Source organism: Chiloscyllium punctatum, chromosome 10 (genome assembly GCF_047496795.1).
Source record: "Chiloscyllium punctatum isolate Juve2018m chromosome 10, sChiPun1.3, whole genome shotgun sequence".
NCBI classification, from domain to species: domain Eukaryota; kingdom Metazoa; phylum Chordata; class Chondrichthyes; order Orectolobiformes; family Hemiscylliidae; genus Chiloscyllium; species Chiloscyllium punctatum.
The window spans coordinates 35,710,035-35,736,592 of record NC_092748.1 but is presented as its reverse complement, the minus strand read 5'-3'; the positions used below and the strand labels follow the sequence as shown (position 1 = coordinate 35,736,592).

The 26,558-nt window shown below is 41.3% G+C and overlaps 1 protein-coding gene and 1 long non-coding RNA gene across 3 annotated transcripts in view; one reads left to right on the top strand and one right to left on the bottom strand.

Moving 5' to 3' along the window:
- The window catches only part of LOC140482038 (uncharacterized), a 65,551-nt gene that overhangs the window by 2,084 nt on the left and 36,909 nt on the right, over positions 1 to 26,558 (bottom strand). The window lies entirely within an intron of this gene.
- On the top strand, positions 740 to 21,266 carry maip1 (matrix AAA peptidase interacting protein 1). 2 transcript variants are annotated; one of them, XM_072578910.1, is made up of 6 exons: positions 740 to 1,104; positions 5,581 to 5,652; positions 9,325 to 9,451; positions 13,322 to 13,472; positions 17,903 to 18,000; positions 19,280 to 21,266. In XM_072578910.1, exons 1-5 carry the CDS (start codon positions 796 to 798, stop codon positions 17,979 to 17,981), a joined length of 738 nt encoding a protein of 245 aa, XP_072435011.1. In that variant the 5' UTR covers positions 740 to 795; the 3' UTR covers positions 17,982 to 18,000; positions 19,280 to 21,266. The 2 variants fall into 2 exon arrangements, with proteins under 2 accessions (XP_072435011.1, XP_072435010.1); XM_072578909.1 differs by having other exon boundaries at positions 741 to 1,104; positions 17,903 to 21,266.

The following is a 26,558-nucleotide window of genomic DNA, read 5'->3' as shown; positions in this document are numbered from 1 at the left end:
TTGGTCTGTATCACCGCATGCTGCCCTCAAAGTCATTCCGGGGTTTGAGACTGTCACACATCTCCTTCTGGAATGTTCTGTTGGAAAGGAAGTCTGGAGAAAGATGCAGTGGCTTGTGTCGAGGTTCATCCTGAGCAGCTCCGTGACGCGGGACTCTGTACTCTACAGTCTGTTCTCCGGGACGCACACTGAGACAAACATAAACTGAGCCTCGAGAACCAGCAACTCAGTGATAGGCACTCTTTGGTCTGCCTGGAACTTGTTGGTCTTCCAGATCAAGGAGTTGACCCTGATTGAGTGTTGCAGACCAGTACATTCCAAGGTCCAGGATTATGTGCTGAGGGATGCACTAAGGCTTGGGGCAGCGGCTGCCAAGTTGCAGTGGGAAAAATCCACTGTCTGAGGTCTTCCTGCTGAAGGTAAATGGGAGTCAGTTCAGGTATTGGACTCTCCTAGTGCCTCAAATGTAGGTAAATATTACTATTGTATGTACAAGAAGGGTCTTTGGTTTTTTTTGGATGGAGTCAAAGTTCAATGTTTTGTTTATTTACTTGATATGCAACTGTACAAAACCGAACTGCCTTTGTGACAATGTAAATATACAAAAAGATTTTCATGAATAAAGTATATTTTTGGAAATAAAACATAGTGGTGATGGATTACAGGGATTCAGAGGGGTTCAGTGAGCTCTGGGCGGTACCTGTTACTGGGGTCGGGGTTGTTGCCCGGACGGATGAGTGTGTGGGGTCTCACCTCCCCAGCCAATGGGAGGAGCGGACCTGTTGCCCGGTGAAGATGGCGCTGGCGCTCAGGCGGTGCCGCTTCGCTCTGTCCTGGGCTCACAGGCAGCCCGGCCCCGGCCCCGGCCCCATAACCGTCTCCGTCCCCGTGCCGCGGTGCCTGGCTCCGCCCGGGCCTCTTCCCTGGGCCCGGCGGTACAGCACTGAGCCGGGACCGGGGCGCCAGCCGCGGCCCAAGAAGGTGGTGGTGGTCGGGATCCCCAACCCGTTCATCTGGGCCCGCACCAAGATGTACTTCTTCCTGATCAGAGCTTATTTCGATCAGGACTTCACCTTCGAGGAGTTTTCCGCCGGTGCCAGGCAGGTGGGTGACTGAGCTGGAACAGGAACGGCCGTGAGATCAGGGAAGCAGGACATTCGGCCCGTCCGGTCTGTGCTGGCTCCCTGGTCGTCGGCTTGACTGGGGTCAGCTGGACACTTTTAGGATCATTCGTGGTTACAGCATACACAGGATCTTCGGCCCATCATGTTCGTGTCGGCTCTTTGTGTTAGTTTCTCCCTCACCACCTCCCCACCCCCACGTTGATGAGATGAAACTGATCAGCAGAAGTTCAGTTCAGGGTAAAAACAAGGACTGCAGATGCTGGAAACCAGATTCTGGATGAGGGTGGTGCTGGAAAAGCACAGCAGGTCAGGCAGCATTCGAGGAGCAGGAAAATCGGGCAAAAGCCCTTCATCAGGAATAAAGTTTGGTTCTGGATGATGCCCGAGTGTTTTGGGGTGGGGAGGGTGGATGGATGACTTGCTTTTGTCAGAAGAAAATGTGAAGTTTTTGATCGGAACGAATGCTGACGTGACTCTTTTCTCTGGTTTGGGAGATATATGGAAATTGCAATCCAAAACAGAACAACCTCGATTATTTGAACATCAATTGTCTGAACAAGATCTCAAGATCCTGATTAGATTAGTTAGTGTGGAAAGAGGCCCTTCGGCCCAACAAGTCCACACCGACCCTCCGAAGAGTAACCCACCCAGACTCAGACCCATTCCCCTACATTTACCCCTTCACCTAATACTACAGGCAATTTAGCATGGCCAATTCACCTAACCTGCGCATTTTGGACTGTGGGAGGAAACCGGAACACCCGGAGGAAACCTACGCAGACACGGGGAGAATGTGCAAACTCCACACAGACAGTTGCCTGAGGTGGGAATTGAACCCGGGTCTCTGGCACTGTGAGGCAGCAGTGCTAACCACTGAGCCACCTTGCCTCCTGTAAAAACAATGTCAGTTATCTGAATTCCCTGTTATCTGAACAAAATAGTCCCCGCCTGTTTGGTTTGGATAATCAAGATTGTTCTGTACGTACAAGTTGCAAGTGAAAGTCCAACTTGTTTTCTAATGCAATAATGTCTGTGTCTTGGAGATGACTTAGGGAGATACGGGCTATTGAAGACTGGCAGCATGTGACTGAAGAAACTAGTTAATGGTTAGTCAAAGGTGTGGATGGGAAGATTATATGTAAAACTGCAGTAAAGCATTGAGGAGAGGATCACAGTGCTAATGGAGGTGATAGAGATAAGTTAGTGTACAGCCATGGAGTGATTCTATAAACAGTCAAAGATTTTGAATTTAACATTTAGGCAGGCAGGAAGCCATTGGTGATTGGAGTACTGGGCACCATTAAACATGTTACCCAACATTTCACTCAAACATGTTTCTACTAAATTTGTTGAATTAGGCCATCCAAAAAATTCAGGAATGGATTTACAATAAACTTACATATCTTTGTCACTTATTCTAACAACCAACCTATTCTCACCTCCCTCAAACTCATAAATGTCCCCAACACCAAGTAACTGCAGTTTATCATAATTAATACTACTTACAGACAGTTTTAACACAAATCACTGTTCGATCTCTCCACCATAATGCTTGAACCTTTTTTTTAAAAAGATTTTTTTTTTAAGAAATGTCTCTCCGTTACCCTGGGCATAGTTCTCTAACCAATAGAACACAAAACTGTGAACTTCCTAAATGTGTCTCCAACCACTAGTTATCCAATCTATAATCACAGCGACCAGCCTTTCGTAAGAACATAAGAAATGGGAATGTGAGCTGAGCACACTATCCTGTTCACTAATGGCCAACATGCTCTTTGCTTTCCTAATTGCTTGTTGCATTCATCTGCAAACTTTGTTCCTTGTATGAGAACACCTAAGTCTCTTTGTCAACTTTTAGCAGTTTCATGCATTTTGAATACTACTTCTTGCTATTCCTACCACAAAATGAACACTATCACATGATATTGCATTGCTTCACAAGTCAATAAGGTACTTGGAGTTTTTTATCACATGTTGTGATGCATTTCCAGTAAAGGTAGGATTTGAACTCAGAACCTTGCCCCAAAGGCATGGACAGTACTGATATGCCAAAAGAGCCCATGTGGTATTTTGAAGTTCTTGTAACTAATTTAGTTTAGTTGACGTGACAGCAAATTTGCACATATTAAGGTCCCGGTTGTAATATTGAGATGAATGCATCTGTTTTATAAAGGTTACTGAATGTTGGCCAGGAGCCCAGTAGTTTTTACATCTGGAGATATAATTATATATTGTGTGATAATGTAATGAACTTGGCATTGGGAAGGTGTAGTGTTGATGTGAATGTAACAGTGAATCTACATCATGGAGAATGAAGCAAGGTCCTGTGGCTTCTGAGATGATTCTCCAGCAGCATCATGGTATAGATGAAATTATATCCTGTCCAGAGTTAGTATTTACCATGTTTGAATAAAAAGTAATGTTGACTGGCAACATTTTAAAAGGAATACAACTAATGAACTTAAAGCAATGTTAAAACAAGAGGAAACTAATCAAATCCAACTGGTATTTCCCGTGTCAATAAAATATTCTAGTTGTCCCTTCATCCTATTGTAGAGGAAAGCCCTGAGTGTTCTGGTAAATAAGGCATGTTTTCTCTCTCAGGAGATTCAGGCATTGACAGAACGCCAAATTCCTTCCTGTGGCTAACTGAAGAATCTATTAACAATGTGCTGCCTAGACTTGTTAATGCTCATGCTGTGCAGATTTGCCAGGTTCTTTGACTTTCCTCCTCCAGTTGGCCAAAGGTCAGTACTGAGGACAGTCGCACATTGTGTGTAATCCCCTTCAAATGGTATGAGAATGTCCCAGCACTTAAGAGTCATTGTTATAGAGATATATAGTTTGGAAACAGACTCTTCAGTCCAACTCGTCCATGCCGAACAAATATCCTAAATTAATCTAGTCCCATTTGCCAACACTTGCTCATATCCCTCTAAACCCTTCCTATTCCTGTTTAGGAAGGAAACTGCACTGAGGACATTTATTTTGAGAGGACTATAAAAGCAAGGCTGTACTTCTGAGGCTCTATAAGGCTCTGGCCGGACCACTTTGGAGTATAGTGTGCAATTTTAGCATCCATGTCCCAGGAATGATGAATTGGCCCTGGAGCATGTTCAGAGGAGGTGCACACGAATGGTCACTGAATGAAAAGCTTAACATAGGAGCACCAGAGAGAGGGTAGGGCCGACCAGGGATAGTGGAGGGAACTTGTGCCTGGAGTCTGAAGAGATAGGGGAGGCCCTAAATGATTTTTTTGCTTCAGTATTCACTAGAGAGAGGTACCTTGTTGATGGTGAGAGCACCGTGAGCCAGGTTAAAAGGCTTGAACAGATTGATATTAAGAAAGTGGATGTACTGAAAGTTCTGGCAAGGATCAAGATAGGTAAGTCCCCAGGGCCAGACCAGATATACCCAAGGCTACAACGGGAAGCGAGGAATGAGATCACTGTGACTCTGGCGATGATCTTTGCATCCTCACACTCCATGGAAGTAGTACTGGATGATTGGAGAGGGACAAATGCTGTTTTTCTGCTGACAAAAGGGAATAGGGAAATCCCAGGGAATTACAGACCAGTCAATCTTACATCTATGGTAAGCAAGGTACTGGAAAGGATCCTGAGACACAGGATTTATGCCTATTTGGAAAAACATAGTCAGTATGGCAGTGTGAGGGGCAGATCATGGCTCACAAGCCTCAGTGAGTTCTTTTGAGGATGTGACGAGGGAAGGTGGATGAAGGACGAGCTGTGGATGTGGTGTATATGGATTTCAGTAAGGCATTTGATAAGGTTCCCCACAGTGGGCTTGTTCCGAAAGTTAGGTATACGATACAGGGAAATTTGGCTGTCTGGATACAGAATTGTCTCGACAAAAGAAGAAAGCGAGTGGTAGTGGATGGAAAGTATTCCACCTGGAGGTCTGTGACCAGCGGTGTCCTGCAGGGATCTGTTCTTGGGCCTCTGCTCTTTGTAGTTTTTAATAAATGACTTGGATGAAGAAGTGGAAGGGTGGATTAGTAAGTTTGCCAATGACAGAGGTCAGTGGTGCTGCAGATGTTGTAACCTGCAACAGCCCTCGACACTAAGACATGGACAGGATGCAGAGCTGGGCTGAGAAGTGGCGGATGGAGTTCAACCTGGATAAATGTGAAGTAATTCATTTTGGAAGGTTGAATTTGAATGCTGAATACAGGGTTAAAGACAGGATTCTTGGGAATGTTGAGGACCCTTTTTTTTAAAAAAGAAAAATGTGCTCTATGGGGCTACTCTCTATTACCTTTCTTAAGAGAACTCCTGACTGGTTTTATTGCTTATGAAGCAATTAACATGACTAAATATTTTTTTCATTTATTCATTTTCTGCTTTGCTATAGTTGTCATGGGGCATTGTTTATTATGTCGATACATAACTGTGTGAAACTAAGGCTTTGAAATGTTCATTGATTCCTTCCATAGGCCTTTTCACAAGTGTCAAAGATGCTTTCAGAGTGCAATTTTGATGCCTTGAAGAATCTTGTATCAAAAGAGGTAAAAATACAATTTGTTTTTAGATCTACAATCAGATTTTTAGATCTCTATTAAATAAAAGATGTTTACTCTAGTAAATTTGTAATGACTTCAACACTTGTAAATAGGTAAGGTCTCTTCCCTGGGGTGGGGGAGTCCAGAACTAGAAGGTATAGGTTTAGTGAGAGGGGAAAAATTTAAAAGAGACTTAAGGGGCAACTTTTGCAGAGGATGGTGAGTGTATGGAATGAGCTGCTAGAGGAAGTGGTGGAGTCTGGTACAGTTACAACATTTAAAAGGCACCTGGATGGTATATGAACAGGAAAGGGTTAGAGTGATATGGGCCAAGTGCTGGTAAATGGGATTAGATTAGTTAGGATATCTGGTTGGTATGGACAAGTTGGACCAAAGGGTCTGTTTCCATGCTGTACGTCTCTATGACTCTCTATCTTATTATTTTTAAAATTTATACAGGTTTTGAAGAGGGATAGCGTCTTGTCCTAGATGAATCACAAATAGCACTTTGTGAAACCAAGTTGCTGTGTGCGAAGTTCTAGATTCTTTGACAAACATAGTATTGTGAAGGAGGTTTGAAAGGATCCCTCAGAGCATGTTTCATTCATATTGCTGGTATCCGTGTGTTCTGTTTTACAATTTCTGGCTGTGTTTTTTTTTAAATTAGGACTTTGATGTTGTGGCCATTTTGGAGACATGGACAGGGTAGGGTCAGGAATAGATGTTGCAAGTTCCAGGGTTTAGATCTTTCATTAAGAACAGCAAAGGTGGTAAAAGAGGGGAGGGTGTGGCCTTCTTAGTCAAGGACAGTATAACGGTGGCTGAAAGAACATTTGATGAGGACACGTTTGCTGAGGTTAGAAACAGGAGAGAGAGGTCACACTGCTGGGAGTTTTTTATAGGCTTCCGCAGAGGTCCAGGGATGTGGAGGAGAGGATTAGCAAAATGATTGAAAGGAACAGGGTGGTCATTATGGGGGACTTTAACTTCCCCAACATTGACTGGAAATGCTATAGCTCTAGTACGTCGGATGGATCAGGTTTTGTCCAATGTGTGCAGGAGGGTTTCCTGACACAGTATGTTGAAGAGCTGACAAGAGGGGAGGCCACACTGAATCTGATGCTTCGTAATGAACCAGGCCAGGTGTTTGATTTAGTGGTAGGTGAGCACTTTGGAGAGAGTGACCATAATTCGGTTACATTTAGTTTAGTGATGGAAAGTATCGATGGGGCATGGGCAATTATAATGCGATGAGGCAAGACTTAGGATGCATAGAATGGGATAGCTAAATGCAGGGGATGGGGACAATCAAAATATTGAGCTGGTTTAAGGAACAGATATTGCGTGGCCTTGATAAGTGTCCCTGTCAGACAGGGAGGAAGTGACCAGGTAAGTGAATCATGGCTTACTCCAGAAAATGCATCTCTTATTAAGCGGAAGAAGGAGGCTTATGTGATAATGAGACGAGATGGTTCAGATGAGGTGATGGAGAGTTCCAGATTAGCTCGGAAGGAATTAAAGAGAGAGTTAAGAAGAGCCAAGAGAGGACATGAGCAGTCTTTAGCAGGTAGAATAAAGGAGAACTCTAAAGCTTTCTTATAGGTATGTGAGGAATAAAAGAATGACTACGGTAGGAAAAGGGCCAGTCAGAGTCAGAAGTAGGAAGTTGTGTGTGGACCCTGTGGAGATCAGAGATGTTCGAAACAAATATTTCTCATCAGTTTTCACTCAGGAAAAGGAGAATATTGTAGAGGAGAAGAATGAGATACGAGATATTAGACTAGAAAGGATCAAAATTAGTAAGGAAGAGGTGTTATCAATTCTAGCTGGAGTGAAAATAGACAAGTTCCCTGGGCCAGATGGGATTTATCTAAGAGTCTCTGGGAAGCTAGGGAGGAGATGGCGGAGCCTTTGGCTTTCACCTTTGAATTGTCATTGTCTACAGGTTTAGCACCAGAGGACTGGAGGATTGCAAATGTTGTACCCTTGTTCAAGAAGGGTAGTGGAGATGACGCAGGTAATTATAGACCAGTGAGCCAGTCTGATGTAGGAAAAGTTTTGGAAAGGATTATAAGAGATAGGCTTTATAGTCATCTAGCAAGCAACAATTTGATTGCAGATAATCAACGTGGTTTCATCAAGAGCAGGTCATATCACACAAACCACATTTAGTTCTTTTGAGAAGATAACCAAGCATGTAAAGGAGGGTAGGACAGTTGACCTGGTGTACGTGGACTTCAGTAAGGCCTTTGATAAGGTTCCACAAGGTAGGCTGTTGGAGAAAATGCAGAGGCATGGAATTGACGGTGATATAGCAGTTTGGATTTGTAAGAAGTAGTGGTTGGTGGAAAATATTCAGCATGGAGTCTGTTTACTAGTGGTGTGCCACAAGGATCTTTTTTGGGACTATCGCTGTTTGTCATTTTTATAAATGACTTAGATGCAGACATAGGTGGATGGGTTAGTAAGTTTGCAGATGACACTAAAGTCGATGGAGTAATGAACAGTGTGGAAGAATGTTGCAGGTTGCAGGAAGACTTGGATAAACTGCAGAATTGGGCTGAAAGGTGGCAAATGGAGTTCAATGCAGCTAAATGTGAGGGGATTCACTTTGGGAAGAATAACAGGACGGCAGAATACTGGGTCAGTGGAAAGATATTTGGTAGTGTGAATGTGCAGAGGGATCTTGGAGTCCAGGTACATAGATCCCTGAAAGTTGCCACCCAGGTTGATAGTGCTGTTAAGAGGGCATACAGTGTGTTAGGTTTCATTCGTAGAGGGATTGAGTTCCAGAGCCGTAATGTCATGCTGCAACTATCCAAAATGCTAGTGCGGCCGCACTTGGAATATTGTGCACATTTCTGGTCGCCCCATTACAGGAAGGATGTGGAAGCATTGGAAAAGGTGCAGAGGAGATTTACCAGGGTGTTGCCTTGTCTGGAGGGTAGGCCTTATGAGCAAAGGCTGAGAAACTTGGATCTGTTCTCATTGGAAAGAATAAGGCTAAGAGGGGATTTGATAGAGACATACAAGATGATCAGAAGGATTAGATAGGTAGACAGTTAGTCTTTTTCCTTGGATGATGATGTCAGCTTGTACAAGGGGGCATAGCTACAAATTGAGGGGTGATAGATTTAAGACAGATGTCAGAGACAGGTTCTTTATTCATAGAGTAGTAAAGGCATGGAATGCCCTACCTGCTAATGTAGTTAATTCAGCAACATTATAGAGATTAAAACAATCCTTGGATAAGCACATGGATGATGGGATAGTGTAGGGGGGGGGATGAGCTTAGAATAGTTTACAGGTCGACGCAATTTCGAGGGCCGAAGGACCTGTTCTGCGCTCTATTGTTCTATGTTATTCCACGTTCTAAGTACTGAGCTGTGGCTTTACAAAGGGGGGGAGAATGGCTTGAGCATTTTTTTTTTCAAAAGAACAATTGTCTACTTAACCTCAAAAATCAATGTGGACTCTAGGACTCTAACATTAACTTTCTCCTTCAAATCAAAATGATTAAAACTATGCTTTGTATATTATTGGCTGTTAAATCGTTTTGGAGGTGATAACTTGCCAGCATCCTTTAATTTCATTGAGAAGCCATTGTATTAACATGATGATCTGTGTCTATCAGCCAGTCTGTGTTGTTCTTTTGTTATCCAAGTGTTTTCTATACAGGCTTTGGAGGAGGTGGAAGAAAAATGTTTAGCTATGCCTGTTAACCGCAGGGAGGCCTTAGCTGCTGATTTGGATGAAATTATGTATAGCACACCAGGCGATGTTGGAATTTATTATGATAACCAAGGTTTGTCTTTTTTTATTATTCATTTGTGGGATGTGGGCTTTGCTGGCTGGCCAGCATTTATTGCCTGTCCCAAGTTACCCTTGAGAAGGTGGTGGTGAGCTGCGTTCTTGAACCACTGCAGTCCACCTGCTGTGGGTTGATCCACAATGCCATTAGGAAGGGAATCCCAGGATTTTGACCCGGCGACAGTGAAGGAACGGCAATATATATTTCCAAGTCAGGGTGGTATGTGGCTTGGATGGGAATCTGAAGGAGTGCCAATATATCTGCTGCCGTTGTCCCTCTAGATGGAAGTGATCAAGGCTTTGGATGGTGCTATTTGAGGATCTTTGGTGAATTTCTACATTGCATCTTATAGATCGTAGCAGCAGTGTGGAGGGAGTGGATTTATTAAACTTGAGATAAAACTGTTGGTATTGTCTAGATTGGTGTAATCCGATTTTTCTCATGAAATCATAGTGCATTTATTAATAATGAGTACTTCCTGGACATTAACTGTGTTTGCAGATGAAGAGGAAAGAATTCTAATTAATTGGAATAGTAATGCAATAACATGGATGTCAGTGACTATGTGTACATTACCTATTGCACTGCTTAATGATTGTTGCATGTAAGGAGGATTATCATCTATGAGTTCATCCTAGAAGCTTTTGCTATCCAGGCCGTTACTGAAACTTAATTCACTTCCTACTTATTAAGGCTGCCCTTCTGACTACATTTCCTTGGTCTAATCAATGCCAGTGTGGCATTTGTTAGTTCTGGCGTTGACATGTCCTTTTAGTCTGTTGGCAACCTTTCGTTAAGCACTGCATTCACTCCACTTTGTTAAATCACCACCTGTCACCCTCCCAAGTCCACATGTTGCTTCTTAGTTTAAATCTCTGGCCTCTGCCCTGAGTGGTTCCCCATTAGTTATTTCTTTTCACCCACCTTCCCTTACTGGCTCCTGATATCACTGCATTCCAGTCTTCAATACATTTCACACTTGTTATTAAGAACCCCTCCTGGATGTTCTTCCTTCCCATGAATTTTCTTGATCTTCTCAACATAAGGTCCTGCCACCTGAAGATTTCGCTTCAGTCAACCATTTCTATTTGTTGAACACCTACATCATTCTAATTACTTCAGACCCTTCTACAATGATCTCCATCCCAGGAGAGACTTAACACTTTCCTCACATCTTTGTGATGCCAATTCCACATTCTCCACTAGCTAGCCATCTGCCTTGGCACAGCTATTGCAATAAACTTGCTGACGGTTGCTTTGTTTCTATTATCAATGCCTCAGATTTGCTGTAAATTTCCTCAGTGGCAATTTCTGCATTGTGTCCTTGAATTTGAGGGTTGACGGTTGAATGCATTTGGAGCTGATTGATAGTTGTATCCACTGCTGGATCTGGTCGGATTACCTAAAGCAACATTGGGCAGAATTTTCCAAGGAATGGCAGTCTTGGACAGGTTGCAGATTTTCTTTTCCAAAGGGAAAGGGAGCCCTCCATTTCTGAGAGGAAATTCAACTCTGGGCTCACTCAGAAATGTGGAACTGTATATCCACATTGGGGTCAGACTAGTGGAGGTGGGTAGGGATGTCTGGCCAGATCTGGTTGGGTGTTGGGTTAGGCTTTTGGGGGCAGTAAGGGGTCTGGGAAGATGTAGTTGGGGGGGTGGGGGGGGGGGGTGAAATGAGTTCAGTTTAATTGTTACTCAGGGAGATATACTGTTCATTTCACAGTCTAACCTTTCCTCAGTATTTTACTTAATCTAATCAAAACCATCCCAAGTCTCAGATTTAAATGGAGACTTTCAGAATATTCCAGAAGTAGAGGATTTACTGAGTGGATAATTCAATTTCCTCAGCAATTCTAATTGTATCTCCTTGCATGACTGTGATAAGTGCTCACAAAATGACTAGCCAGTGGAAAATCTGGGCCATTGTACCTTTTTGTTTTTCATTTTTAGCTCATGAACTGAGCTTCAAATCTCCCCATACCACCGCCAATGCCATGTGGCCATTGAAATCCATTTCTAAGATTTTGTCACACCTTGAAACCATAGGGAATTTGAGAGGGAAGCTAGATGATAGCTTCCCCCCCCCCCCCCCCCCTCCCCATGCTATCCCTGTAACCCTCAATTTCCCATGGCCAGTCAACATTCCTGGCACGGTCAATCCACTTAACATGCACATAATTGAAGCACTCTGAGGAATCCCACACAGTTATGGGGAGGATGTGCAAACTCCACACAGTCACCGACCCAACCTGGGTCACTGGTGTTGTGAGGTAACAGTGCTAATTGCTGAGCCACCGTGCCATTTATTGCTTCAGTCATAGATGAGAGTGACTGTCCTTGATGACAACGCAGTTTTTGATTGAGCATGGCATTAAGGAGCCTGAGCAAAATTCGAGTCAATGTGAACAACTGAAATGACTGTGGTTAAAGTATTTCATCTTGCACAAAGGAAGATAGTTGTGTTTATTATTCATTCATCTCAATGCTCAGTCATTCCTGCATTCATTAGGATTTAGATATCCAAGGCCTAACCATCTTTGACTGCTTCATCAAAGACTTTTCCTTTATCATAGGGCCAGAAGTACTGATGTTGGCACAAAGTTCAGAATCATTTGTGACTTTTCTTATGCAGAACCAGTCAGTACTCATTTGCATTAAGACCTGGATAACATTCAGGCTTGGACATTTATTGCAGATAGCATTTGTTCATTTGAGTGCCAGGCAATGACCATCCCAAACAAGGGAGAATTTAACCATTGCTGAATTCCCCATAATAACATTGGGAGTTCCCATTGACCAGAAACTTAACTGGACCTGCCATAGAAATACTATGTTTATAAGAGCAGGTCAAAACCAGAAATTCTGTGGCTTGTAACTTGTCTCTTGTATTCCCAAATCCATTTTACCATCTGCAAGGTACATTTCAGGAAGGTGATTGAATACTGTTCACTTGCCTGGATGGATGCTGCTCCAACAACACTTGAGATGCTTGACACCATTCATGTACAAAGCAACCCAATTTATTGGTGCCCAATCCACCACCTTCAACATGCATTCCAATCACAGCTGCCGCGGAGTGGCAACAGGGTATGCCATCTACAAGATGGCTGACAGTGACTCACCAACTCACTCACTGATAGCATCTTCCAAACCTTTCACAATGAAAGATAAGGGAGCAGCTGTCAAGATTGCCATTCCTTCACTGCTGGATCAAAATCCTGGAACTCCCTAACATCAGTGTCCCTACATCCCAAGCTGCTCACCACCACCAACTCCAGGGCAATTTGGATTGGGCAATAAATTTTGGCCTAGCCAGCAATGGCCGCATCCCCTGAACAAAGTTTTAAAACCATTTAAGGGAACCGTGTTGAAGGAAATATTTTGTTATTTTTGCAACTAAGATCCACTGCATCGTATTGCTACCTTTTAATGTGAGTGTCCATTACTTAGTAGGTGTCTAGAAATCTCAAAGTTCAACAGAGCTGATGTTGATCTGTTGTGTAGTGTCAGAAATTAAACCTGCTGCCTTCTTCCTTATAATGTCACAGTTGGGTAAGGAGACACATCATCTGATAGGTTACTTAGTAACCTATGGTTCCTGGCTAAGTTTGCGCTAATGAGAGTGGGGAAAACTGGAACCAAGTGGTGGCATGTTTGTCCTGCTCTCATCAGCTGAAATACAACACGTCAGAAATGCATTGTTCCTTTCATTTTTTGTTTTGTATTTGCAACTGTGCTTTCTAAAATAAAATGGCTAGTTTTTATTGATGTCAGTGTACTTATTCTTAATTTGGGGTTTTGTTTTACTGCACAAGTAATTTTTGGTATCAGAACGTCAGCCTTTGTTTTGTTATCTCAACAGGTAGAAAGTTTGTCAGTATAATAATGCGATACTGGTACCTGACTGATGTTGACCTTCCTGATGAGACACCTGAGGGAACAAAAGTGTTTCAAGTTGTCTTTGGTGATGAAAGCAGTAAAGACAGCTTACGCCTTCTCACAGCCAACTATGAGTAAGTTGTTTTGACTAAACCTGTACGCATATTGGGAGTTATGGCAATTGTTTTGAAGGCATATGTTGTTTGTTGCATCTTAAATTTACAAAATGAATTCCTTGCTTTGGCTACATATAACCAGAAGAGAAACTCAGTCTACATTGTTTCGCAACCAAATGATTCTGCCATCTCACTTTCCCAGGACTGGGTGTAGCATGAATTTATTACTCAAGGGCAACGTGGTGGTTCAGTGGTTGTACTACTGCTTCACAGTACCAGGGTCTTGCACCTAGACTGAACTGGGAGCAGTTCATCGACTTCACCCACAACTTCATCCCACCCTCAAATTCACTTGGTTCATCTCAGACATGTTCCTCCCTTTCTCGACCTCACCATTTCCATCTCTGCTGACAGTCTCCACATGGATGTTTATTACAAACCTACAGACTCCCATAACTACCTAGACTATGCCTCCTCCCATCCAGTATCCTGCAAGAACTCAATTCCATTCTTCCAATTCCTCCGCCTCCGTCGCATTTGCTCAGAAGAGGAGATATTCCACTCACGAGCTTCCCAGATGTCCACCAACTTTGAACAATGCACTTTTCCTCCCCCTGAATTCCAGGCAGCCTTCTGCCACACCACCTCCATTCCCTGTTCCACTGCTTCCCCCCCCCCCCCCAAAAAAAAGCCAGAGTCCCCCGGTCCTCACTTACATCCCCACTAGACTCCACATCCAGCGCATCATCCTTAAACATTTCCACCAATTCCAACTAGACCCCACCACCAAGATCAGTCTTCCCCTCCCCACCACTCTCTGCCTTCTGCAAGGACCGTTGTCTTCGACAATCCTTGAATTGTGCCACTCCTCCCACGCCCCCCCCCAACCCCCACAAACCACCAGGTACCTTCCCCTGAAACTGGAAAAGATGTAAAACCTGCCAGTATACCAGGACCCCAAACAGTCCTTCCAGGTGAGACGGAGGTTCACCTGCCTCCTCTAACCTAGTTTACTGCGTCAGGTGCTCCTGATGTGGTCTTCTCGACATCAGGGAGACCAAACATAAACTTGGGGAATGGTTCACCAAGCATCACAACTGGACTTGCTAGGGCCAACCTGACCTCCCAGTCACTACCCATTTCAATTCCCCAACCATTCCCTTTCTGACATGACCATCTTTGGCCTCCTCCATTGCCAAAATGAACCACAGCACAAATTGGAGGAACAACACCTAATCTTCTGTCCAGGCAACCTACAGACTGAGAACTCAACATTGAGTTTTCCAATTTCAAATAACCTCGCTGCCCCCCCTCTCAAAAGACTCCCTTCCCAGCCTCTTTTCCTCCCCCCCCCCCCCCCCCCCGCTTCTTCCACTCCTTCCACTCCTCCCTGCCACCAACTGGATTCATCCCTTCCATTGACCAATCTTCTACCTGTCTTCATCTATCCCCACTTCACCACCCTGCCCCCCGCTACCCCCTTTATCTGCAGTTTCCCCCACCCCCAGTCCTGAAGAAGGGTTACACCCAAAACGTCGACTTCTCCACCACCTGATGCAGCCTGGCCTGCTGTTTCTTCCAGCCTCCTCCATCATTTCACAGTACCAGGGACCTAGGTTTGATTCTAGCCTCGAGCATTTGTCTGTGTGGAGTTTGCACATTCTCCCTGTGTCTGCATAGATTTCCATTGGGTGCTCTGGTTTCCTCCCACAGTCCAAAGATCTGTAAGTTAGATGGATTGGCCATGCTAAATTACCCACAGTGTTCAGGGATGTTAGGTTGGGTGCGTTAGCCATGGGAAATGAAAGGTTATAGGGATAGAGTAGGAGGGATGGACTTGTTGGGCCGAATGGCTTGTTTCCACACTGGGGATTCTACAGTTTTTAAAAAAAGAATTGTCGTTGTGACAAATTTCTGTTTTTGCCTCTTGCTGCGAGAGTGGGGCTGCTGCGCGAGTAAGTTGTGGAGCAAATCAATTTCCCAAAATGCTTCTACAGTTGTAGCAAGACTTGTGATAATTTGGGAAAAGCTGGATTATGGGGTGACCTACAAAAAGACAGAAGTGTGTTGAGTCACCACTTATCAGGGAGTCAGCATTATACTTGAGCTATGTTGACTAATTTGAAATTGCACGTGACACAAAACTTGCATTTTAATAACATGAATGAGTAATAGATTTTAGGTGAACGTGGCCCAGCTGAGGAACTCTGTGGATGGATAGATAGTGAAATTAAATGCAGAGAATTAAGGTGATACATTTTGTAGAGGAGAGGAGAGAGATGCTAAATTGTAAAGTGGGTTCAGGAAACACAATCTGGAGTTGATAGAGCAGGTTAATAAGCAATTAATAATGTGCTAGGATCCTCTGTTCTCTAAATAAAGGCATTAGTGTACAAAAGCAAGGAAGTTATGATAAAATAATATAAATACTATTATATTAATATTTAATCCTAATTGGGTTATTATGTTCAAATTATGAGCCCCACACTTCTAGAAGGTGCGAAGGCTCTGCATGGTGTACAGAAGAGATTTACTAGAATGGTTTTTGAATTAAAAACTTCAGTTTTGTGGCTAGACTGAAAAGGCGAGGGTTGTAATCTGAGAGTAGAAAAGTCCAGTGGAAGATTTGCTAGGAGTGTTTACAGTCATGATGAGCTTAGATAAATTAGTTGGGATGAACTTTCCAATAGCTAACAGGTTGATAAACAGAGCACAGATTTAAGATGAGTAGTAAAATTTGGAATGCACTACCTAGGAGGATAGTGAAAATAGATTCAATAGTAGTTCTGCAAAAGGAATTAGGTAAATATTTGAAGGTGAAAACTGTAGTGAAGGTGGAACTAAGTGGATTGCTCTTCAGAAGAGTTGGGACAGGCATGATGGATCAAATAGATGGCTGCATGTACAATCATGTAAATGGAAACTTTATTTCTTAAAAGATATTTTCAAAGTGAATATGTCTTAAATGTTTGAGTTTATGAATTTGCTGAAATAATCTGTTCGTATGTCATGCTGAAACTTTAAAGCCTAAGGATTAAGAAACACAGCTGTCATGTATTTGATCTCAGCCAAAATATGTAGATATCAAGTTGGCATGATTATTTGCTGTTCAAGTAGGTTTGATTCAGAAGGCTTCTAGTTTCAGTCCATTTATTCTGATGGTATTCACTTAAAATAGTGGAAACACATTAAACAAAAATCAAGAACAGCTCCAAATTATGAACCTGATTGCCTTTCACCTTGGCTCAATTCTCCAACCCCACTCAATGAATTGGAAGTCTTACCTGCCTGATGATGATATAGTTTGGCCAGTCTGAGTCCTGTATTCTATTTGTGTGGGTTTATGGCTCAAACTGGCCTTTCAGTAGCAGCCTCAGTCGGAACCAGGTCACAAATGGATAGTGTATGAACTGGGGTTGAGGCACAGCAGAAAGAGTTTTGTCTATAACAGGCTACTGTAATTACAAATGCTTGGAGCTGATGAAGGATGCTTGAAATAGGACATTGTTATTTTTCCTCGAATGAAGAGCTTTCAGCTTGAGCACAAAACTTTATAAGTGGGAATGGCTGGAAAGCCTAATGCGATTCTGTTGGAAGAAAGTCTGTCAGTACATCATCTGTCATTTGTTCTGCATTTTGTTTGAATGCTGGACAGTTAAAGTTTGATGAAGGCAGAGTAATTTGATACAAAACAATGTTTGACTATCTATAAAATTAACCTCATAATAATCAGTTTGAAAGTCTTTGTATCACAGCCATATTGCCATGTAATCAATTAGTTTCCTTAGAGATAGCATATGTTTAGAAATCTATGTGAAACTTGATAATGTATTCACTTGAACAAGCTGAATTGTGCATATTGTTAATATGAAATCATTGCAAAATATTAAGTTATGGATTTCTGTAGTTCAGGAGATAGAAAATAACAAGGAATAGTGTAGTTGATAATTTTGCTCAGTGTGGATAATGAGTTTTACACATCAATAAAGCTCAAGATCTGTAAAAGTCCAAGGTGAAGTGAAGACAGGACAAACTCTTCTAGGCTACCTACCTCTTGGACATATTTTGGTGGCTTCTGTTGGAATGTGCTCAAATATGAACACTGGGTAAGGGCAAGAATGTATTTGGCTGTGATGCTTCATAGGTTTTGGATAACCTAAAGATAACTGTCAAGGACCAAAATGAACAGTTGCGTGAGGTACCAATAAATGGGCCCAGAGGAACCATCTAGGCAAAAGTGAGGACTGCCAGAGGAACCATAATCCACTTGAAGGTAGTGTGAAGTCAGCAGAACATTAGGGGAACGTGGATCCATTTTGTGCTTTTTATATTGAGATCTTTAGCATTTTAAGTCATTGTTCTATTATTCTTAAAGCTATGTGGCAATGAGAATTTTCTTTAATTGCCATTTTAAATTTAGCCAATTTTCTATTTCTCATTAATTTTAGGTTTCGGCGTGAATTTACACAAGGTGTGGAACCAGATTGGATCGTTACAAGGATACAGCATTTCAAATTATTGGAGTAATTCTGCTGAAAATCTTACTGTAAGGATGTTACTGCATAATTCACAGCCAACAAAGACGACCTGCAAGACTGAGCCCTTTTGAGCTGTAATTTTTTTAATTCTGTAAACTTCAAGCATCAAATTAGATGCTGATATTACATGAAAGACACTTGCAATGTTTAACTATTGTGAATGATACCTCGATTGTAATTGATTTTGTCACCACAGAATTGCAAAGCCTTCATGACTTTTTTTGAAAAAAATATTGTGCTTATGGTGGATCTCCTGGTATCTCTTCCAATGAGTTTGATTTGGTACTCTCAGCAGAGAGGTGTAAGTGGACCTGGATAATGGCTGTCTTCTGGAATTTGCAACATAAGTGTCACTACAAAATTGCAGCAAAGATGCAAACACTCCTTAAAGGTGTGCAATGATGGAGTCGGAGGGAGAGGGATAAAAAGTGAATATTGATGTGTTGCTTCCTGTCGATTGTCCAACAATCGAAGTTAATAAGCATATTCCAGTAAACCCAAATACATGTAATTTCTTGAACACTATAGTAAGGTAATTACAAATGTAGGAAGAATATTTCAAAGAATATCCTGGACTTTCCTGTTACAGAATTCAATTGGTTTTTAAATGTAAACAGAAATCCTATGAATCACTCTACCTTAAGTTTACCTGCGAGACATACTTTGATATTGATTCTAAAACTGCCTCTCATATTATTGATGTACGTCCTCACTGCTTCACCCCAAGTCCTAGTCAAACAATTTTATTTTTTGGGAGTCGCTTAATTCTTGGCCTTATCAATTTTTCTCTGCATTCCCTCCAGGTTTTGAATATATCCATTATGTTGTACAGACCACAACGAGACACAGTGATCAAGCTATGGCCAAAGCATTATATAATCTAAGCAATGATTCCCCCATTATTCCATTGTGTTTTTCTCTTTTCTGTTGGCATCTTTGGTCTGTATTGATTTGTCATGTTTAACATTTGGCCGAATAAGATTTCTGCTGCTTTCACCTTAATCCATGACTATAACAGAATCTTTCAAGGAATAGAAATGTTTCTTATTTTTCCTTTCTATGCAATATCTTGCATGTCTGTATTAAATTTAATCTGCCAATTTCCTATGCATTTTTGCATTTTGTTCAACTCATTTTCTAATTGTGACCTTTCCTGTTGAAGAACAGCCAGTTCTTCCATAAAGTCACTTCAGTTATGTAGTTCCCAACAAACATTCAGTATTAACAAGGTTTGCCATTTCTTTCTCTCCTGAAGTTGCTGACTTCTGCATGTTTTTGGTTCCACAGGTAATAACGGTTCTCCTCAGAGGTGTTCATGTGTAAGCCGTTCACTCCAATTTTTCACTGATGTCGTGACCACTGGATAGTGATCGGGTGGCTGTTATGCGTTGTTTTTCTAATGCTCCTTTCTAGTAGGCAGAAACCAGTTGTTCTATGCTGTAATAATCCAGTTGAAGAGGCAACCCTGTGTACAGTCTGGTGCTTGCTGTTTTGCAGAACAGGTAAAGAACTTACCAGCTGGACAGTGGGAAAACGGAATACTTCCAGTTGGAAAATTTTCTGCAGGTCTAAACTGCTGAACTCAGCTGGTTATAATTGAAATGCAACGCAACGAATTATTTTTTTTTGACTGCTCCGTCTTCCCACTTGCAGCTAGTTCTTAAGTAATTCCAGTATCTTATTCTTGATCACTCTTCCTGTAACTATTCAAGCTTCTGCAAAGTGATGCTTCCAAAATGTGCTTTCTACAGTAAGCCCTGTATGGGGCAGTGCTTGTACAATCAGTTGTCATTACTGGGTAGTCTGAGGAAAAATACTGCCAACACCTTGCACATCATTTGGTCGCTATTTTGTTTGATTCCAATGTCCAACGTGGAATAAAAGAAGCTGGGTGATACTTCAAAAAAGGGTGAAGAGCAGATTGGAGAACAAATTAATTTGTTCCTTTTTACATTCTTTCTCCTTTTACACAAAAAATAACCAATGTGAGTCGATCTGCACTCTTGTCACTTGTGAGTTAAGGTTTTGGTTCAACAGGAGCTAGGCTGGGTCCTCCAAACTAGGAGACTCCTTGGGTCAAATTAATTTACTGGTCAGTTTACTGAACAAAGATAATACTCTTACAGGTTGAATATTGTTTGACAATGCTTTTCATCTAATCTGAAGAATTTTATCTGTAGGGATCCTTTTATAATTGTCTTATTTATATGGTAGCAGATGTAGACTGGCTGATTTCCATTTATCAATGTATTTTTATTACTCCCAATGGGAGTATTATTATGAGGGACTACTGTACTTGAAATGCAGTGAATTTACAGAAAGTCTTTGCTGTCTCCTCCCTTGGAGAGTATGACTTGCAGCACATACTGTGGTCAGTTTCATGGGGTTCATTTTGTACGCATTTGAAGGAAAAGGCTCAACACTTGATAACTTTGCAAAAACTAAGAACATTTATTGCTGGTTGAAAATGTGATTTCCTCCTGCGTTATCCTTCAATGCGACTGTTGCATCCAGTGATATTTAAAATAACATAACATCCCAAAAATTTAATTAAAATAAATGAGCAGCAGTCTCTTTAGAAAGGAGCACCTGGAACACAAATCAAAGTTTCAGCAGAAACTTATCAAATTAATGTTCTTGGGGGAAGTGGGGTAGTGTGTGTTTGGCAGGAGGGCACGGGAGGAATGATACATCCAAGCCCTATATATATGCCTGAATGTGCAGCCTGACACTCATTATTCCAAACATTCTGTCTGAATTGTCTGTAAGCTAATTCTGTGGTAAGGGGACAAGACCAGTAGTTAACCCTACACTGTTTTAGAGTACTGCCTGATAGCTGGTAGGTACAGCATAAAGCTCCTCTTTCAGAAAGGATTCAGAAATTTATGGAACTGAATTCAAAAAGAGAAAGTGGGCACTCAACTACCAATAACCTATTAATATTTGATTTTTAAACTGTTAATTAGACTGACTTTTGTAATTGAAACAAATTTTCAGGTAATTTTATAAAACTAAATTAATATCATCTAATGGTGCTAGCTTTGCTGTGATTGTAGTCATAACTAAGGACTTGACAACACTTGTCATAGAATTATTTTTTTCCACACAAAATGAACAGAATATGCTCCTCATAAGATGCAACTACAAACACTTCAATGTTTTTATTGTAGTTTTCTTGATGTTTTATAAAATTTTAAGTGATGAATGTTGAATTTTTAAAAAAATTTGTGAAGATGAACTTTTTTTATGAATAAATATGCTTCAAAAGTCACAATTCTTTTGAGTTCTCATATTAGAGGGACTAGTGTTAATGAGAATCTGATTAGCAAATTGTTAATTTTGTCAGATCTGACTGATGCTTGGCCTTTCAAAATGAAGGTGCTGAAACCTGCTCAGTGAAGTTAATGGTCCTGTTTTTTTTATTTTGCAATTGCAGGCTGAATGACACCTGATGATGCATAATTGGCTCATTCATCTTCCAGGGCATATTAGACTCCCTACATTGTGGAGACAGGCCCTTTGGCCCAACCAGTCCACACTGACCCTCCAAAGAGTAACCCACCCAGACCCATTTCCCTCTGACTAATATACCTAACAGTATAGGCAATTTAGCTTGGCCAATTCACCTAACCTGCACATCTTTGTGATTATGGGAGGAAACCAGAGCACCCAGAGGAAAGCCACGCAGACACTGGGAGAACGTGCAAACTCCACACAGATAGTTCCCCAATGCAGGAATCGAACCTGGGTCCCTGGTGCTGTGAGGCAGCAGTGCTAACCAGTGAGCCACCGTGCTGTCATGTTCTATGTTCTATAATCTTTTGTTGTTAACTTATTCCTATTGCCTTGTGTTAATTTAAATATGGTTGTATCTAGGAAGTTAATGCTTTCATTATGTTTTGTGACTTAAGTTTAATGGGGAGCAAGTTTGCTCTGAGCTACTGGATAGTTCCATGCCCACACTGATTGGCACACTGACACATTAACTCTGCTTGTGAGATGGGCCTCTGAGGTCCATGCAGCAAAGAAAAATGAAAGGGAATGTTGATTATTATTGAGGGTGTGTATGAATTCTTAAAATTCTCTTTCAGCTTAAATACCCCATATGTCAACACAAATGTAAAAGCTATTGTAACTACAGTTCTGCATAACTAATAAATGAGTTAGTGAGAGTGGAACTATGAGCCTTGAGAAATTTCAAGAGAAGTTCTCAAAACAAATAGATAGACTGCCCACCCCCCCCAAACAGAATGCAGTCTTCCAGTGAAACCTGCCTAAAATTTATTGCTTTTCATAACAGATTCCTACCAGCATTTTGGGTGGAGTTAGCAATTCCTAAATTGGTACTAACCTTGGAAAGCGAAACTGCTCTGCACACCTAACAGTTCCAGACTTAAACAAAATAACTGATTTGTACAGAGATGGTTGACAAATGTGCCCTCTTATTTCTTCCTAGGCTTTGTATCTCAAGTTGACTTGCAATAAAATCCTTCTCAAAACCACCACCTTGATGGACTCCCACCACCAAAACCACTCCAGTCTTATAACCACATTGGCTCGGGGATATAGTGTGTTTTGCTGTTAATTGTGTGCTTCCTTTGCCAATGATCTTGTGAATTAATATCTAACATAAAAGGTTAAATACATCTAATATATTGGGACACAGATATCAGGGAAGAACACAGTAGGTGCAATTGTATGTCTGAGAAAATTGTGGATCTTTCTAATGTCTTAATTTCATGCATTTTGTAAACTTTTTTTTCCTCTGAGATGTTGGCTTCTCCTGGACTTGATAAAATGACAAATGGTATGAGCTATGTCTCAATCAGAAGAATCTTTTTTTTTTCCTTAAGTTTAAAAATGTAAATTCTGTCGAGCAATTTTGATTTAAAAATTGCAAGAGAGCTTGGACTTTGTAGTAATGATGACACTCCTCAGATCACAGCAGGTTTTATACATATTGGAAAGAATTAGTGGATTTTATCAAATGACCTGATTTTAATCGAGATGGAAATCCATAACCTTAACCTCCTATTAAACAGATATTTTAATGTCTGCTTATTAGTTCTTTAGGAGTGGTTTACAATTATTTGCCTCACTTTTCAATGTGCATATTTCCTACTGAGCAAGCTTCAGATAAATCCTGCCACATGAGGGAGTATGAGACTGATGAAGAAGCATTGCTCTTCACCTGTTATTCTTACTCAGCAATTACTGCTATATTATTCTGCTGCTGGGAAGGAAGTAGATAGTCATAGAAATGTCAGCATAGAAACAGACCCTTTGGTCCAATATGTCTACACCAATCAGATATCCTACAAAAGTCTAGTCCACATTGCCAGCATTTGGCCCTTAACCCTCTGAACCCTTACTATTCATGTATCCATCCAAATGCCTTTTAAATGTTGTAATCATAACAGCCTGCATTATCTTCTCTGGTAGCTCCATTCCATACACGTACCACCTCTGTGAAAAAGGTCACACACACCCCTTCTTTCACCCCCCTCCCCCCCCAGGTCCCTTTTATATCTTTCCCCTCTCACCTTAAACCTATGCCTTCTAGTTTTGGATTCCCCACCACATCGCCTTGGGAAAAGACCTTGGCTATTCACCCTATACATGCCCTTCATGATTTATAAACCTCTAAGGTTACCCCTCAGCCTCTGACACTCTGGGGAAATTAGCCTCGGCCTCTCCCTATAGCTCAAGCCCTCCAACCCTGGCAATATCCTCATAAATCCTTTCTGAGCTCCCTCACATTTTGGAACATCTTTCCAAATGGAGACTAGAATTGCATGGAATACTTTCATCAGTGCCGAAACTAATGTCCTGACCAGTATAAAGGCAAACATTCCAAATGCCGCCTTCACCATCCTACCTACCTGTGACTCTTAAGGAATTATGAACCTCTGTGCCAACGTCTTTTTATTCAGCAATACTCCCCAGGACCTTACCATTAAGTGTATAAGTCCTCTGCTCTTTTTTTAAAAAGATCTTGGATTGTCTTGATGAATTACTGCTGTTAGCAGTGTAAAGTTAGTGTTAACAACAACTACAGCTGGGGGTAACTATTTAAACAAGAAGCTATTTTGGGAAGGGCGTGGCAGTGACATTGTGGGAACGTCACTAATGATCTGGAGATATTAGTTCAAATCACAATGTGGTGAAATTTGAATTCAATAAAATCTGGAATGAAAATCATCAAATATCATTGATATTATACAGTCCCATCTGATTCATTGATTTTCTTTTAGGTAAGGAAATCTGTCATTCTTACCCAATCTGGTTTATATGTGACTCCAGACCCACGGCAATGTGTTTGACTCTTCACTGTCCTCTGAAAAGGCCCTTGAAAGCCACTTACTCTAAGGAGCAATTAGAGGTTGGAAATTAATGCTGGCCTCGTCTGGCCAGCATTGCCCACATCCCATGAATGAATATAAGAATCTAAATGAGCATGTACATGTGACCTGAAGTTGAAGCTTTTTGTCTTTTACTCATCAGAACTGCAATGTAAGAAACCAAAATTTGAAAAAAACATACCAATTTATTCAGCATTGGAAGAGACTGTTGATTGGTTGGAGAGTAGTGAACATTGAGACAGCTAATTCATATTAACAATTAATATGAACTGTTAATCTTAACTATCTGACCAGGAAGTTATAATCTGGTCAGGGCATTATCATGGGAATGCAGCAGGAAATAGTAGTCTCAACCCTGCTTCAATGAAAGAGGTATGATGTATGCAAATACTCTCTTTGCCTTCGTGGAATATGGTGCTGTATGTTAACATGTGCAGCTTCTAATACACACAAATGAAATGCATGATGGAGAAGACTGATAAAACTTAAATTAGTTTCTGATGTATTTTTAGCACAGATTGAATTATTTAATAAATGCTGTTCATTAGTAGAATCACATTCATGTTGGGCACTCACATGTCTGAGTTTTGCAGACGTTAGCTGGTTGAACATAATTGACATGCTGCCCGCTGGACAATCAAAAGAACTGTTCTTTGAAGGACCACTAGTTGGAGCATGTGGTTTACATACCTGGCATCACATTGGCACTAAAACTCATGAATTCACAAAATTGCCAACACAATTAGTTCAGTAATGTGTGATATTGTGGGAATCCTAGTGTGCGACCACTGGGCATACCCTTAGGTTAAAAACAATGGAAAAATGTTGTCTCGGAAACAGCCCAGAAAGAGACAGTGAGATATGAAGTTATATGTTTGTCATGCCATCCAGGATGACTACTGAACATTTGTCTATGACATAGGCTGAAGAAACACTGCATATTTGTGTGTTTTAATGAATGTCCAGAACTTTAGAGTTATTTGAAGTGGCAACCACTATGCATTTTTCTCTCTCCATTTCACCCACAATTGTATAACTTTGTTACCATTTCCCACCCACCCCCCCCCCCCAAAAAAAAAACCTCCTTTCCATTGGGTTTTGCCTCTCATTGGGATGTGATTGCTTGGTATCTCTCATATTCCATGAATCTAGGTTGTGAATCTCAGAGCATTATTTGAATGTGGTAAGAAAGGAAATGGGTAAAATCTGATCCCTCTTTACCCAGTGTTCTCACAAGTGCCTTGTGTTGTTGAGCATGAAACTAGGCTGATTTTTATCCAGAATGGTCATCATCATGGAAGCAAGACTTGGATATTTTTAATCAAACTATTATGACCCACCTCTGAACCAAGTGGATGTTGAACTCAGACATTGTGCCTCAGAAGTAGGGACACTAACACTGCGCCACAACAGTTCCTGGGAAGGGAGGTTTATGATTCAAGGACTGAAGCAGGTCATGAACCTATTTAAATATTCTAAAAAAACATAGCTCCATATTTTATACAGAGCCTTTCATAAATACTTGTGCATTCACTTAAATATCCAAGCATGTCATCCATTTTAGGGATATGAAGATTCCGTATGCAGCAACATATAGAAATTGGCAAATTATCCATTTTAATCAAAAACATATTGCTGGAGAAACTCAGCAGTTTTCACAGCATTTGGGAAGAAAACAAGGTAACATTTTGAGTCCAGTGACTCTTCATCAGAACTGTTAGTAGCTAGGTAAGAGTGACAGGTGGAAACAGAGCCCTGAGAGAGAGACACAGCAAGGTATGATGTGAGAAAGTAAACAAGGAGATAATGGATAGCAGGCCAGGACAGAAAAACAGCTGAATAAGAGATAATAATTGCTAGGAAAACAAGTTAACTGTGCTGAATGCAATTCATACAGCATGATAATGGGCCTAGAGAATGTGGGAATGCATGAATGAGCTAAAAGCAACCCATGTCATACCAGGACCAGGTGTAGGGTCGGTAAAAACATACCTAGAAGTGTGGAATGAGGCTCTAAAGTTATTTACTTCAATGTTGGAGTGGGAATGTGGCAGAGTATTGAAGTGGCAAGCAATGGGAAACTTTGGACAGAACTTAGGTAACCTAGTCCGCATTTCACCTCCCTAATGTAGAGGAGACCACATTGTGAACAGCGAATGCAGTAGACTGGATTGAATGAAGTGCAGGTAAATTGTTGTTTCACC